Source organism: Sinocyclocheilus anshuiensis, unplaced genomic scaffold, assembly GCF_001515605.1.
Source record: "Sinocyclocheilus anshuiensis isolate Anshui unplaced genomic scaffold, SAMN03320099.WGS_v1.1 scaffold883, whole genome shotgun sequence".
Lineage (NCBI taxonomy): Eukaryota > Metazoa > Chordata > Actinopteri > Cypriniformes > Cyprinidae > Sinocyclocheilus > Sinocyclocheilus anshuiensis.
In genome coordinates this window covers 1,014,127-1,028,439 of record NW_015547678.1, presented here as the reverse complement: position 1 = coordinate 1,028,439, position 14,313 = coordinate 1,014,127, and the positions used below count along the sequence as shown (strand labels likewise).

General features: G+C 38.2%; 1 protein-coding gene across 7 annotated transcripts in view; it reads left to right on the top strand.

Moving 5' to 3' along the window:
* Positions 1-14,313, top strand: part of LOC107703066 (eukaryotic translation initiation factor 4 gamma 3-like) — a 64,234-nt gene that overhangs the window by 17,513 nt on the left and 32,408 nt on the right. For 6 of the 7 annotated variants that reach the window (XM_016505572.1, XM_016505570.1, XM_016505575.1 and 3 more), the window contains exons 4-6: positions 1,946-2,038; positions 2,330-2,362; positions 9,362-9,382. In XM_016505572.1, the coding sequence (XP_016361058.1) occupies positions 1,946-2,038; positions 2,330-2,362; positions 9,362-9,382 (147 nt within the window). The remainder of the gene's footprint in view (positions 1-1,945; positions 2,039-2,329; positions 2,363-9,361; positions 9,383-14,313) is intronic. The other variant, XM_016505571.1, reaches the window with a different exon arrangement.

Genomic DNA, 14,313 nt, shown 5'->3' with positions numbered 1-14,313 from the left:
GTTATTCAGTCAAGAGCAGTGAGTGATTTTGCCTTTTGTTGTTAACATTAATTAACAATAACCAATAGGCCTAATTAATTAACATTGTTAACATTAACATTTGGTATGAAAGTGACAGCAGCTTTTAGTATACCTGCTGTCTGTCAGCCTGTTAAAGAACAAAAGAAAAAAAAATCACTCAGCTCAAATCTGCTCGACTAAATAACTTTTCATATTTAATATGGATTAATATATAAATATAATCTATATCTATGACTTTATACATAGTATTTTGTTCCTGAATAGTAGCAGCTACTGTTAGTTTTAGGCTAGCCTACCTGAAAAAGTTAAAACACAGTTTGTTTCATTTGTATCCTTGTGTTATTGCTAGTAACTTGTTCATTTATACTGACCGTTTAATGGTCTTTATGTAATATTATTTATTAAAATGCAAGGTTACTTGAGTCAGAAACAATGAAAACAATAACTTTTTCTGGAGGTGTTTACGCGGCTTCATGTGCGCTTTAGATGTGACCGTGAGCGCCCAGAAAAGTAGTTTGGATCGCGCAAGTACCAAATGGTTTAAAAAGACTTAAAAAGACGTGCAAATGATAAACTTTTGTGATGATGCAACACTGACCCGATTAGGCAAGTGACAGTCCTGTCAGCTGAGCGAAAGTCTTGTATGTCAGTGTGCAGCATCTTAGTGCAGATGAGATACGCTGATGTGAGGCAATTTTGAGAGTGAGAGCGAGAAGACGCGGTACAGCTGAACCACACATGCTGTTTTCAAATGATTGACTTAATCTGATATTCTGTGTGAATTTTTTTAACTCATCTAACCTACATTGTATATTAAATGCATGTTTGCGGGAATTTTCCAAACGTGCGAAACCTGCGAAAATGAGTAAAACCAAAATGCGCAATCCCGCACCAAGATTCAGGACGTGATTAAACATATATTCTATTATATAGAGATGTATAAAATAAATTTCCACGACTTTTCCAAAGCTTTCTGGGTTTTTCATGACCGTACGAACCCTGTAAATGGCTATTTTTAATTTTTTTTAATCGTTTTGATGAAATTTCTTCTCCACTTTGTGTGGAGGTAGTGAGACGGGACAAAGTCCCTGTAAGATATTAGGGTATTCTATAGTCTTTTGACGGGAGAGCGCTCAAAACTCTTCAGATTAATTTAGTGGAACATTAATATAATATAGAATCATCCTCTGTAAAGAAGTGAGGCGTGAACGTGAGAATTTATCATTATCTTTGTAAATGTGCGCTCTTTTGGGCTAAAGGCTTAATGGAACTGTTTAAAGTAGCCATGTGATCACAGATTAATCGGCGATTCGGTGCAGCGCAGACATGATTTAATACGTGTGTCCTTTTTCCATGTGAAAAAAAATAAATTCCAGTTTATGCTGTTTGATTATGGCTTCGAATGTCGTAGTTGGAAGCTGGAAGTTGTTAGCCCCAGCTGGCCCGTGCACGCAGTTGAAATGCGGCTAACAATTTCTGACTGGCACATAACTAAACAAATGTAAACGGGTTAAGGCGGGGCCCCCTACAAGGCAGGGCCCCTGGGCTGCAGCCCATTCAAGCCCAATGGTAAGTCCGGCCATGGTCATCCTGTATAGTTCAATATATCCCAAATCCAGTGGCACACAAACACTCCGTTTGCGCCCACTCACGTCTGTACAGGACTACGCCTCTATTTCTCTCTCCCTTTCTCTGCCTTGAAGGCAGCGTTGAGAGATGGCAGATTTGTCAGTGTCAGCAGACCGCAGTGTTTGCAGCGGCAGGGAGTGGACACACTCACTCTGTCACCCACATTCACACAGCACACGCTCACTCAGCTGTAGGGATTTTATCAGAGAGGGTAAAAGTCACATCCATCCTAACTGCTGTTTCTCTTTCTCTGCCGGTCTCTACTTGACTTCTCTCGGACCCCGTGACTTTGCAGTCTCCATACACACCGGGGCAGAATGCCGGCACGACCCCTCTGGTCTACTCACCGCCAACCCAGCCAATGAACGCACAGCCTCAGAGCCGCCCGGTGAGTGCCTGTGATTCCATGTAATCTTTTCAAATCAGACTTCTGTTAGAAATGCTTCCTTTCTGCTGAGCGCTATGATGTTGTTTATGGTGTGGTTTGTGGTCATTAATTGGTGCCGTGTATATGGTACATATAACATACCTTGCGTCATTACTTCCTCTCGGGAAGTGCGCTGCATATACCATTCACAGCTTGTGGTTTATGTGTTTGTGGGTAATCATTCTTACCTCTCGCTCCTTTCTTTCTCTCTGTTTCTCCCCCTCTGACATGCCGCCCTTTGCCTTCAATCAGTTTACCCCTGGGCCTCGTCCTACCCATCACCAGGTAATGTACGCAAATGCATGGCCTCCTTTCTCACACCTCATAAGCTTTCTTAGACTAACGTAACACATTGATCCTGTTCATTGCGATCATTCGGAGAGATTGTTTACAACTCCAATGCTTTCAGGAACGAGAACTGAAAATGTTGTCATATGCCGCAAAACTGTCCACTATGGCAGTAGTTCCCAACTTTTTTGACTTCAAGACCATAAGCTGATATGTACCCCTGGTACTGCTGTTGTAATAAAAACAGAAACGTACCAGGGGTACTTATCAGCCTATGGCCTTGAAGTCAAAAAAGTTGGGAACCACTGCCATAGTGGACAGTTTTGGGCATACCTGTCAACCCTCCCGTTTTTCCCGGGATTCTCCCGTATTTTGCCATTCTATCCCGCTATCATCCCGTTTACATATTTTCCCGTATTTCTCCCGTATTTTTAATCTTTCTGTTAAAAAAAATCCCACTGGGCGTATTTTATGTTTGCTACATTCGCTTCCGGTAAAACTCCCATCATTTTTATAGGCCAAACCTCATTATATGAATAATCACGACAACAAATTCCAAAGTTGTCCAGTTGCCAGATCTTGTATGAAACGCATCTTTTTCACACGATCGACGCATACAAATTTCACCCATTTGTCCCCTCAACTTGGCAACCTACAGCCCAGTGATGCTATTGATATGTGCGCAGTTAGTACCGCGGGAAGGAAACAATGATCACTGGTAAAAATTGGAGAAGACGACTCAGGTGGTGCTCCAGTGAATTACTAAATATACATGTAAATTGAGATATAGCTTACACTTCAAAAGGCTATTTAATTGATTAAATATGAGCGCTGCTGCAAGTTTCAAAGTCAGGTGCTGCGCTGCTTTGTTTACTGCAGTTATGGGGAAACAGCTATATTCCTGGTGAAAAGCGCCACCTGCTGGCAGAGAATAAATGTGCATTTTTCAATAAGTGAACTGGTGGATCGACAAGAAGATGATGAATTATAAAATTCTAAAGATATAGCCTACACTAAGATATATTTATGTTACTAAATGAATATAATTTTTTTATAATAATTGTTTAAATTAATATAAAAATAATATAATAGCCTATAGTATAATACAAAAATTGTTACTTTTGACTCCCAAATGTTGACAGGTATGGTTTTGGGGCCCATGACAACATTTCCAGTTCTCGTTTCTGAATTGAAGTCATTTTTAAGGATTCATGTCATGAGAAATTAGCCTCATCGCAAACAATAAATGTAAAATTTCATAATGCTCTGTCTGTAAATGGTGATTTTTTTATTTTATTGATAATATTTTAAAAAACACTTACATGCAATAGTGAGGGGATGCTGATACTTATTCTCATGCAGTGACGTTAGCCAGTAGCTGTTTTACTAACAAACCTTAAAGGAGCCACTCCTTAAAAATTGATCATTTCAGACAGAGGGCCAGAACGAGAGTATAAAAAAACTATCCTTTACGTGCATATGTGTTTGTTTGTTTTTTGCTATATACTGTATTAACATTATAAATTAACCTCAAGGAACATATTACAGTAATTTTTCAAAAATAATTGTAATAATTTTTACAAAAATCTTATAGAAATTAATTTCCCCTGGGAATTTGTTGGGGCCCCCTGGTTGAGGACCACTGCTCTGTGGTATTGTGAATTATTGTACCTGGCGATGTGGGCCCTTCATTAAAAAATAGTCCCAGGGCCTCTCAGTTTAATAGCAAACAAACACTACAAGACTGAATTCGCTCTGCACACATTTAAAGGAACAGTTCACCCCAAAATAAAAATTATCATAATTTACTCACCCCCCTGTTGTTCCAAATCTGTATGACTTTATTTCTTCTGTGCTACTATAGGAGATGTTTTGTCTCGTATTTTTTTCAATGGGGCCCAGTGTTATTTTAGAACATGTTTACATTTGGAAGATTTGGTTTGATTAAAACAAACTCTGGTGCGATTACTCTGTTAGCACGGATCATTTGAATAAGTGTAAACTCTGCCGCTGTTTGACTTCTTTACACATTTTATAAGCTCTTCATGAATTATAAGCTGGTAAAAATACCACTATATAGTATGTACAAAAAGTGCATTTAGCCCAGCACACAGTATTGTTTTGGATGTTTGCTAAGTTCGCAAAATATATGTCATAAAAGCTGTCCTATCAGTTTATGACTGTATCCTTATGCTTTTGTTTTGTATCGTTAGATTTGGTGTTAAAAATCACAGTGTGAACACTAAAGGCCCAAGTATACTTTAGACGATGCGCATCAAAGTTTTAATAGAAAAACTGTCCTCATCTCTGCCCGAACAGCAGCGGTTAGTGTTCGGTTAATGCGTGAACTTCATATTATTTGTAACGCACTTGCCGTCCAATAATCACAATAAGCTTTATGCTCTGTTACCTTAATCCATCTACAAGATGGATTAAAATGCTGATAAATACAAGAAAAGATGTATAACACATGACAGTATAACTGTGTTAAAAAAAAATTAAACATGTTTATTCTATGGCAACTAAAAAATTATTTAGTGCCGAATTTTGTTTATTATAGGAGCCAATGGCTCCTTTATTGATTTATTTTGTCTGGAGCCCTGAGGACGTATGACCCAACTTATTATTTTGTTGTTGTTGCTGTTCCTCTGTCTCTTTAGTTTTGTTATCTACTGTGAAACAACGGCCCGGTACAGTGCTGCCACCTTATGGAACAGCTTATTAGTGCAAAACCGAGTCAATATACATGTGCGACCTGCACATACTAGGGCTGTGAAAATAAATCGATGCATCGCGAATCAAGAAATGATTCAGCATCGATTCTGAGATTTTCCGAATGCATCGCGATTCTTTCTCGAGTCGATTCTGAGCTTAGTTTTGAACAGCAGATGGCACTGCATGCTTTAGAAACAGCCGTACTCTGCTTGTTTCCAAATCCTTACACACACTTGAACCTAAAATAATAATTCATAAAATTTGAAAAGGTTGAAGCGAGTTACAAGGGTGTTCACAGTGGGCTGTGTTTGCATTAATCTTGCGTCATAAAAGCATTCTGAGCCGAGGTGAAATTACATGACTCACGCACAAGCGCTCTTCTGCACTCTTCTTCACGAGCATTTGAGTGTGCGGATAAAAAGTAGATTAGAGCGCCATGTACTGTTAAAATCTAAGCTCAGAATCGATTCCAGAGAGAATTGCGATGCATTCGGAAGATCTCAGATTCGATCCACGAATCAATTCTGCATCGATTTATCGTCGCAGCCCTAGCGTGTATAAAGTATGCGCGGTTACAAAAATCGGGTGGTGCGTGTACTATTCTGGTGACTAGGGCTGTAACGCTTCACAAAAGTCACGGTTCGGTTCGATACGATACAGTGGTGTCACGGTTTTGTTGTTGTCAATTCAATCAATGCTGCTAATTCGAAAGTGAAATTAAAATGCGCACAGGCATTTACAAGCTATTTAAAGGGAAAAAAGCGAATAAAACGAGGTAAAGAGGGAAAATTCTAACTAACTGCCTCACCGTCACAACTCTATTGGAGTAGTGTGTTTTTGTTTGGGGATGGGAGAGGCAGACATCACGTTGCCTGTTACGTCATTTGGGCTGCCTTGTTGAGCACAGTGGCACTGAGAACATTATATTTCACACACCGTAAGCTCTTTTATTTTCCAAATGTAATAGGATTAGTCACACGAATCGTTCAGTTTGTAATGTGTACCAAACCGAAAGCCTCGTACCGAACGGTTCAATACAAATACGTGTATCATTACACCCCTACTGGTGACAAAATTTGCTTCATGTGCACTGTATGCAGACCCTCGGGTACACGTAAAAAACGAAGTATACTTTGGCCTTAAGTGAACCATGACTCAATGTATTTTCTTTTTTGGTTTGGACCAAATGAACCAAGAGAATTGAACTACAAGTATAAGCACACCCTTAGACCTCAGCACTCTTCAAAATGTCTTTTGTGTTTCGTAGAAGGAATTCATACTGGTTTGAAATTACATGAAGGTGATTAAATGATGACAACTTTTTGAGAGCACTCTTTAATGACTCACAAATAGTTGTTTCATAAGTGACACTAATAATTGATCATGAAAATAATGGTCCATCGTGGTCATGCATTGTAACTTTTTGCTGAATTTTACATTTTTATAATTGATTCCACAGAGTGATTTTTGGCAGTATCTTGTAATCCTTTTAATCAGACAGCAATTTGTCTGAGGCAAAAAAAAAACAAAAACTGTGAGAGATGTGATAATCTATCAACGAAGAAAGAAAATCATACAGGTTTGGAATGACATGGATTAATAAAAAAGAGTGAACTGTACCTTTAAAACATCAAATGGCAACTATCTTCAGTCTTGTAGTGTGCTTCATTTATTAGAGGGTGTGTTTGCTACTGTGAGCTTAAACTGTAGCTCAAACAAAATAAATCCTTTTGTTTAGAAGTAATAGCCAGGTAGTAGATCTTGTCTGTAGTAGTCCATTGTAAGCTTGACTAGCTACATGATCTACTACATTCAGGGATCACCCTGTCTGGCTCTTTAAACACTTTTGATACACAGACAGAAACACACACATTCAAAAATACTCATCAGGGAACACACTGTTCAGCAACATATGGAGTTCAGAATTGTTTGTGTCATTTCATTGATCTTTGTAGATCGCTGGGATGTATAATTCTGCCTGACTCCACAGTAATGACCTTTTAATTGACATCTGAATCTTAAGGCCATGTAAACATTAAGTTAAGATCAGAATTTAGGCTAAAGGTTATTTTTCTCAGTGTCAAGTGAACATTCACTGTGTAATGCAAGGAATCCCAGCTCTTTTTTTTAAATTATAAATCACTATTCCCTAAATGATTTACTTGAAGTACCACCTGTCGTTTTAAAGTGATAGTTCATCCAAAAATGGAAATTAATGTCATTCCAATTTTAAAGCGGTCATATGACGTTGCTAAAAATAACATTATTTGGTGTATTTGGTGTAATGCAATGTGTTTATGCGGTTTAAGGCTAAAAAAACACATTATTTTTCACATAATGTACATTATTGTTTCTCCTCTATGCCCCGGCTTTCTGAAATGCGTAGATTTTTACAAAGCTCATCGGTCTGAAAAGTGAGGTGTATGCTGATTGGCCAGCTATCCAGTGCATTGTGATTGGCTGAATACCTCAAGCGTGTGACGGAAATGTTACACCCCTTACCATACTTTGATGCCGTGTCCCGGCGCGATGAGACAACACCAATAAAACCCATTACAAACGAGGCATTTGTTGCATCCAGTGGGGACATGATTACGGATTATAATGACTTATACTGTCTTTTTACGCGTTGCGTTGTATATTGCGCCGCGTAAATATAAAACCATGTCTGCATTTGTGATCGAAGAAACGACAAACAACAAGCACTACTCTACACTGATCAAAACTCGTGTTTGAATCGTCAATGGCAAATTCTTTAAATGTAAAAAAACGTACTTACATTTTGGAAGACCAAACAAAGTAGTTTCGCTTTCACAACGAAACACACAGCGTCACGCACGGCGGGCTAGAGTGAGTGGCGGCCGGCGGGCTTGAGTGAGGAACGGCCGGCAGATTCGACGAAGGAGCGGCCGGTGGGCTTGCAGCAACCACGTGAAGACCCCGTGCTGGACTCCACTTCGTCCACGGTGAAAGCCGATCCGGCGATCCACAGCGCGAAGTTGATATATTTCCTCAGCGACCAGCACGGATCAGCTCTAGGCATGACGAAGCGGATATCGTCCTCTTTTGGAAGGCCAAACAAAGTAGTTTCACTTTCACAACGAAACACACAGTGTCTCCACGACATGGCGGCGGCAGCAACAACAATACTACAGCGAGAATAAAAGTTACGCCTTCTTGCTTTGCGTGAACATTTGGGCGGTGTTATGCAAATCTTCCCACACAGTGATTTAGACATGTGGGGGCGTGTTTAAAGGAGGTGTTTTAGGAGGGCGTCTACAAGTCTTAACTTTTATAAAGAATATCTCTTTGGGTTTGAGACTTTATTCTTTGCAACTTTAGGGATCTTATCTATGCACGAACAGCTTGTAACACTCCAAAGATAAAGTAAAATTTGAAATGACATCATATGACCCCTTTAAAAGGCTTGCTTTCTTCCATGAAACACCTAAGGAGAAGTTTTGCGGTATGTTCACGCTACTTTCTTCCATACAATTTAGATGTGACCAAAGGCTGTCAAGCTCCAAAAACAAAACAAAAGCATCATTGAAGTAGTTAATACTACTTTTGCACTGTAATTGAAGTCATATAGTAGCTTTGTGTGAGGAACAGACTGAAAAGTGAAACACTGACCGAAAATCTTGCCTTGAAAAAAAAAATGTATCTAAAAGAGCAGCTTAGTCTGCTTGAAATATCTCCTTTTATACTCCGTTATAACATAATTTTCCCTTTAAGTAAGTAAAGTTAACCTTTAAATAAACAATGAATTATTGAATTCATTTTTCTTTTTTTAGAATTCCATGTCTTATTTAATTCTGCATTGACATTTCTTGAACCCCATAGGCATTTAACACCATCACTATGTGTCGTCATCTGGGTGTGTTGTTCCTTGTCTGAATTATTATCCTGTGATTCATCCCACTTACAGTGAGCTTTGAACTTCTGTCTCTTTAAATATTGTCACTTGAACTTGTTTCTGTTCAAGCCTATTTATCTTCCATCTTGTTTTATCAGTTTATTGTGAGCGTCTGTGAGGGTTAGTGGATTTCAGGTCCCGTTTCTTGTGCGTTTCCACATAAAGATGATGTCACTTGGCTACCCGAAAAGCAGAGCATAGTGCCCTCTTGTTTTGCAAATGGCTTTCCCTGAAGGAAACGCTCTTTGCATGCTCTGTACTGCAGATCTCTCCTTAAGTGTGTGTGTTAGTCTCTCTCTATCCCTCCATACCAATTAGTGCATTATCCCATTAGCTTCTCTCTCTTTCCTGCTTCAATATTCAAGGGAGGATTCAGACCCATTCAGGTAATTTGCAGTCTTGAGGAAAATGCATGGCATGAAGTCCTCTGTTTCTCTTTCCACATCATCTTCCTGCTTCCCATCCCAGTGAACTGCACTGCAGCTACCCACCCCAAAGACAGCAGAATCCTCCATTTCAGTTTACCTCTCTTCTGTATATGTTCCTGTTGGTCTTATTGATTTTAAAGTGCTTGCTGTATTTTTATTTTGTTAGGGTTGCATGTCGACTGGTTTCTTTCTATATGCATTGATTGCTTCCTGTTGGAACTGGTTGTCGACGGGTGGATTCACTGCTCTGCCTGTTGTAATGCTCTAGAAACATGACTGCTAAAATGCAGACACTGAGACTGTGTGACTGTTATAGGAGGATTTTCATGCTGCTTTTCAGCTGTTAGACGTTGATTTCTAACAGCGTTAATGTCTTCAGTGATATTAGTGACATGTTTATTGATGATGGTTTTATTATTGCACCAGTGGTAATAAATACTATTTAAAAAAGATGCAATTAAATTGTTTTAATTAAAACATATGGTTGATGGGAAAAAACACTGCAAGACATTATGCACCAAAAAAAAAAAGTAGGGAAAACTGATTCAAATAACCCAGTATGTTGAGGATTGATCTGCTTGTGCTGGAAGAGCAAAACACTGGTGAGCTGAATCGCTTGCTTTGCCAGCAGGTTAATTTGCAACATATAACATATACTATCATTCAGATGTTTGAGGAATGGTAAGATTTTTTTTAATGTTTGTTGAAGGAAGTCTCTTATGCTCACCAATGCTGGATTTATTTAATCTAAAATACATTAATATTGTGAAATACTATTGCAATTTAACAAAAAAAAATGTTTTATTATTAATTATATATATTTATAATTATAATTATATTTCAAAATGTAAAAACTGAAATTTCAGCAGCCATTACTTTAATCTTCAGTATCACAAGATCCTTTAGAAATGATTCTAATGTGCAATATTAAAAATAATTGTGCTGCTTAATATTTTTGTAGTCCAGAATCATTACTGTAATTTTACTTTTAACTCCTGGCTCTGTAGATCCTGAAGTTGACATTTTTTGGTATGTTTAAGTAGGTATTATTTGTGAACCATAAACTGCTTTTACAACCTGTCGCTCATGACCCAAGAACCAAAGTTTCGTTAACCATATTTTAACATAAAAAGGATCAATTATGACATAATTTAATGATGTGATGAAAAGAGTATTGCATTAATATGCTGATTGTTGTCTAAAACTGGTCAGTATCATTTGATTAAAACAGCTTTTAAACAGTCTTCTCATTAAAAGTATCATTGTCTCTGTGTATGATAGAACGGTCAGAAGATCTGTCCCACTTTGTCCTTACAATTCATGTTTAAAAAAAATAAGCCGCTTAGCAGAGTGATATTAAAATAATCTCTAAGCTCGTAATGTTAACTCAATAATATAATGTGGCATCGAGACTGTTAAGAACTCTGAATAAAATGGGTGGACCACAGTGTCATGGACCACAGAACTATTATGTTAAAAGTAGTTTCAGGCCAGGGATGGAAATTTAGTTCAAAAGCAGTCAAAATTGTGGACAAAGTGTTTATAGGCAAATTATTACATTCAGACTTATAAAAAGTTCTTAAATTACAGCTTGTTTTGTCACTTTCAGTTTCAGTTTTGGTTTAGCTTCATTAAGAATTTTTATTGCGGTGCATCACTCATTTTTCATTGAATAGATTATATATGTGTATTTTACATTTCCCTTGGTTCATCTACTGTACCATCTTTGAAGGGTACATGTGATGCTGGGCCTAAAGAAGGTATCTTAAAAGGCACCGTCATGTTGCCTACCTATTTGGTACGGCATTTTAATTGGAAGTGTGCCTATGATGCCTTAAAATGCTGCCTCTGTAGGTAGAACTGCTGGCTCCCGATCATCTGTGGCAGTTAGAGTAATGATGCATCTGCAGATAGTACAGCCACTGTCTGTGTTCAAAGAGCAGCATGCTGACTGTCCTTAAGGGAACTCTGCTCTACTGGTCACACCCACAGTCTCCAATTACTGTGTGTTTTGGTGTACTGTCAGCATCAGAGAGTTCAAGAAAGACTGTTTACCTGTGACAAGCTTCTCCCATCCGCTTAATAATTAAAATCCTTTTCACATCACCGTCACTCACTGCACTTTAGGGTATGCTGGTTCAGATATTGTAAATGTTTGGGATCTTTTTAATTAAAGGTTTCTGTTGGATCAATCAGCCTCAAGTGAAACGTGCTTCATATAATCTATACTTGTTTGTTTACATTTATTAATTCAACAATTCAGCTCACGGCTGTAAATATATTATGGTCTGATGGTTGTTATTAAATGGGATGTTAATATGTACAAATGTTTGGGGTCGGTAGATTTTATTTTCTTCTCTTATTCACATCAAAGGCTGCTTTTGAAATTAAACATGAAATAAAACGATTACAATGGCTTTCTATCTGAATATATTTTATAATGTAGTTTATTTCTGTGATGGTAAAGCTGAATTTTCAGCAGCCATTACTCCAGTCTTCAGTGTCACATGATCCTTTAGAAATCATTCTAATATGTTGATTTGATGTTTTCAGTGTTGAAAACATTTGTGCTTCCTAATACATACATTTTTCATGGTTCTTTGACAAACATGAGGTTCAAAAGAGCAGCATATTTTTTTTAAATAATCTTTACTGTCACTTTTGTTAAATTAAATGTGTATTTCCTGAATACATTTTTTTTCTTTCATACTGACCCCAAGCATTTGAACAGTTGTATATATTTTTTAAAATCAAAAATAGCTAAACCTACAATTACAATATGGAGCCAACAAGCTTTTCTGAAAGACTTTTGTTTTCCATACACACACACACACAATGATAATTGTTTAAATGTGGTTGTCACTCCTAAAATGTAAGTGTGACCTTTGTGTATAAAACATAATTAAGCACCCAAAATAGGAGTGACACCCGTATTTAGCCGCAGTGTGTATGTGGCCCTTATGACTCACACATTTCCGCAACTGTTAATACACTGATTTAGAAGGAAACCAGTTGTCAGTTTGTTTGGATGAAAAATAATGATTCACTGTTGTTGTTTGGCATTGGTACATAGTCACAAGTGTGAGAGCTTGTGTCAACAGGTCTATTTTAGGGATTTATTAATAGGAAGTTCTCTTCATAGTAGAGCAAATAAGCTGCTTTAGTTTGCTAGTTCTCTTGAGAGTTATATACCATAATGTGAAACCATTGTAGCCTAAGTCTTAAAGGGATAGTTCACCCAAAAATGAAAATTCTGTCATTAATTACTCAACCTCATGTTGTTCCTAACCCTTAAGACCCTCGTTCATCTTCGGAACACAAATTAAGATATTTTTGATAGAATCTGAGAGCTCTCTGACCCTCCCATAGATAGCAAGGATCCTTAAGGCCTGTTCACACCAAGCACGATAACTATAAAGATAACGATAAAGATATAGTTCTAAAAATTGTTCTCAATATTAAAGAATAGCAGAGTCCACACCACAGCTATAACGATAAAGGCACAGAGAAACGATATCGTTAGAATCACTTTCAGAACGATTTTTTTCCAGCTAATGAACGATACAAACATTGACAGCCAATCAGAATCAATCCTGCTGTCACGAGCTTGAGAATTTAAAGCAACAGAAGCATGTATGCTTAGAATAAACAGACGATATCGTTCGTTGGTGTGGACGCTAATATCGTTATCTTTATAGTTATCTTTATATTTATCATTCTTGGTGTGAACGGGCCTTAACTCGTTCAAGGTCCAGAGACGTAGCAAGAAAATCGGTAAAATAATCCTTGTGATATCAGGGGTTCAACCGTAATTTTACGAAGCTACGAGAATACTTTTTGTGCGCAAAAGAAAAAAAAAAAACGACTTTATTCAACAATTCGGCTCCTCCGCATTAGGGCTGTGCGATTAATCGAAATCGTCATAAAATCGCGATTTGAGCTTGCGCGATTTCTAAATCGCTTTACAGCATGATTTTCCGCGCCCCCGACCTCCCGCAGTATGCTATCCGAATCAATCAGAATGCAGCGCGCCTAAATGAAAAAAAAAAACAGAACGTAACGCCAGGTTCACACGCGCGATTTCTAAATCGCTTTATAGCACGATTTTCCGCGCCCCCGACCTCCCGCAGTATGCTGTCCGAACCAATTAGAATGCAGCGTGTCTAAATGGAGCACGAGAACAGAACAGACCGGGCGGGCATACAAACGTAACGCCAGGTTCACACACTCTGTCTGTGGTGCGTATTTTTTCCGCGCCCATGTTAACGGATCAGAGCATGCACGCGATTGCGGTCCGGCAGTGCGCTCCAGGAGCGGTGCTTCTGCAGCAGTCATGCTGCGATCGTTTCCACACAGAGTCTATTTCTGCTGAAATAAAGTGACAGCGCATTATTCGCGGTAAAAATTTACATGGATTGACACGGAAATTTAGTAATTACACCATAAATGCATATAATTATAGTCTACTGTTTCACAGTCAACACATGGCTTTTTGGCTAGATTTAAAACAAGGAAAAGTGCACTTTTAGATAAACAAGGCAATAATAGATGGCACTCGTGGTGGTAGTTAAACAAAGTTATATTTATTGAGTTTAAACGTGAATATGTCTATGAAAGATTGTATTACTGTACTGTGATAAAAGAGAATAACAATGCTGAAAAAGCATTTTCAGAAACAACGTTTGGATTTGAAATCAAAATAATGGATAAATGTTGTGTTTGTGGTAAACAGCCGCGGATCAGGAGCAGACTGAAAATGCGTCCCTGTGCGAAAGCAAAATGAGTCCGTGCTGCTTCTGCACCGCATACACATAGGCTGTATACGCACTGCAGACGGAGTACCTGTGAACTTGGTGCAACAAATCTAGTTCAACATCTGAGGCAACGCC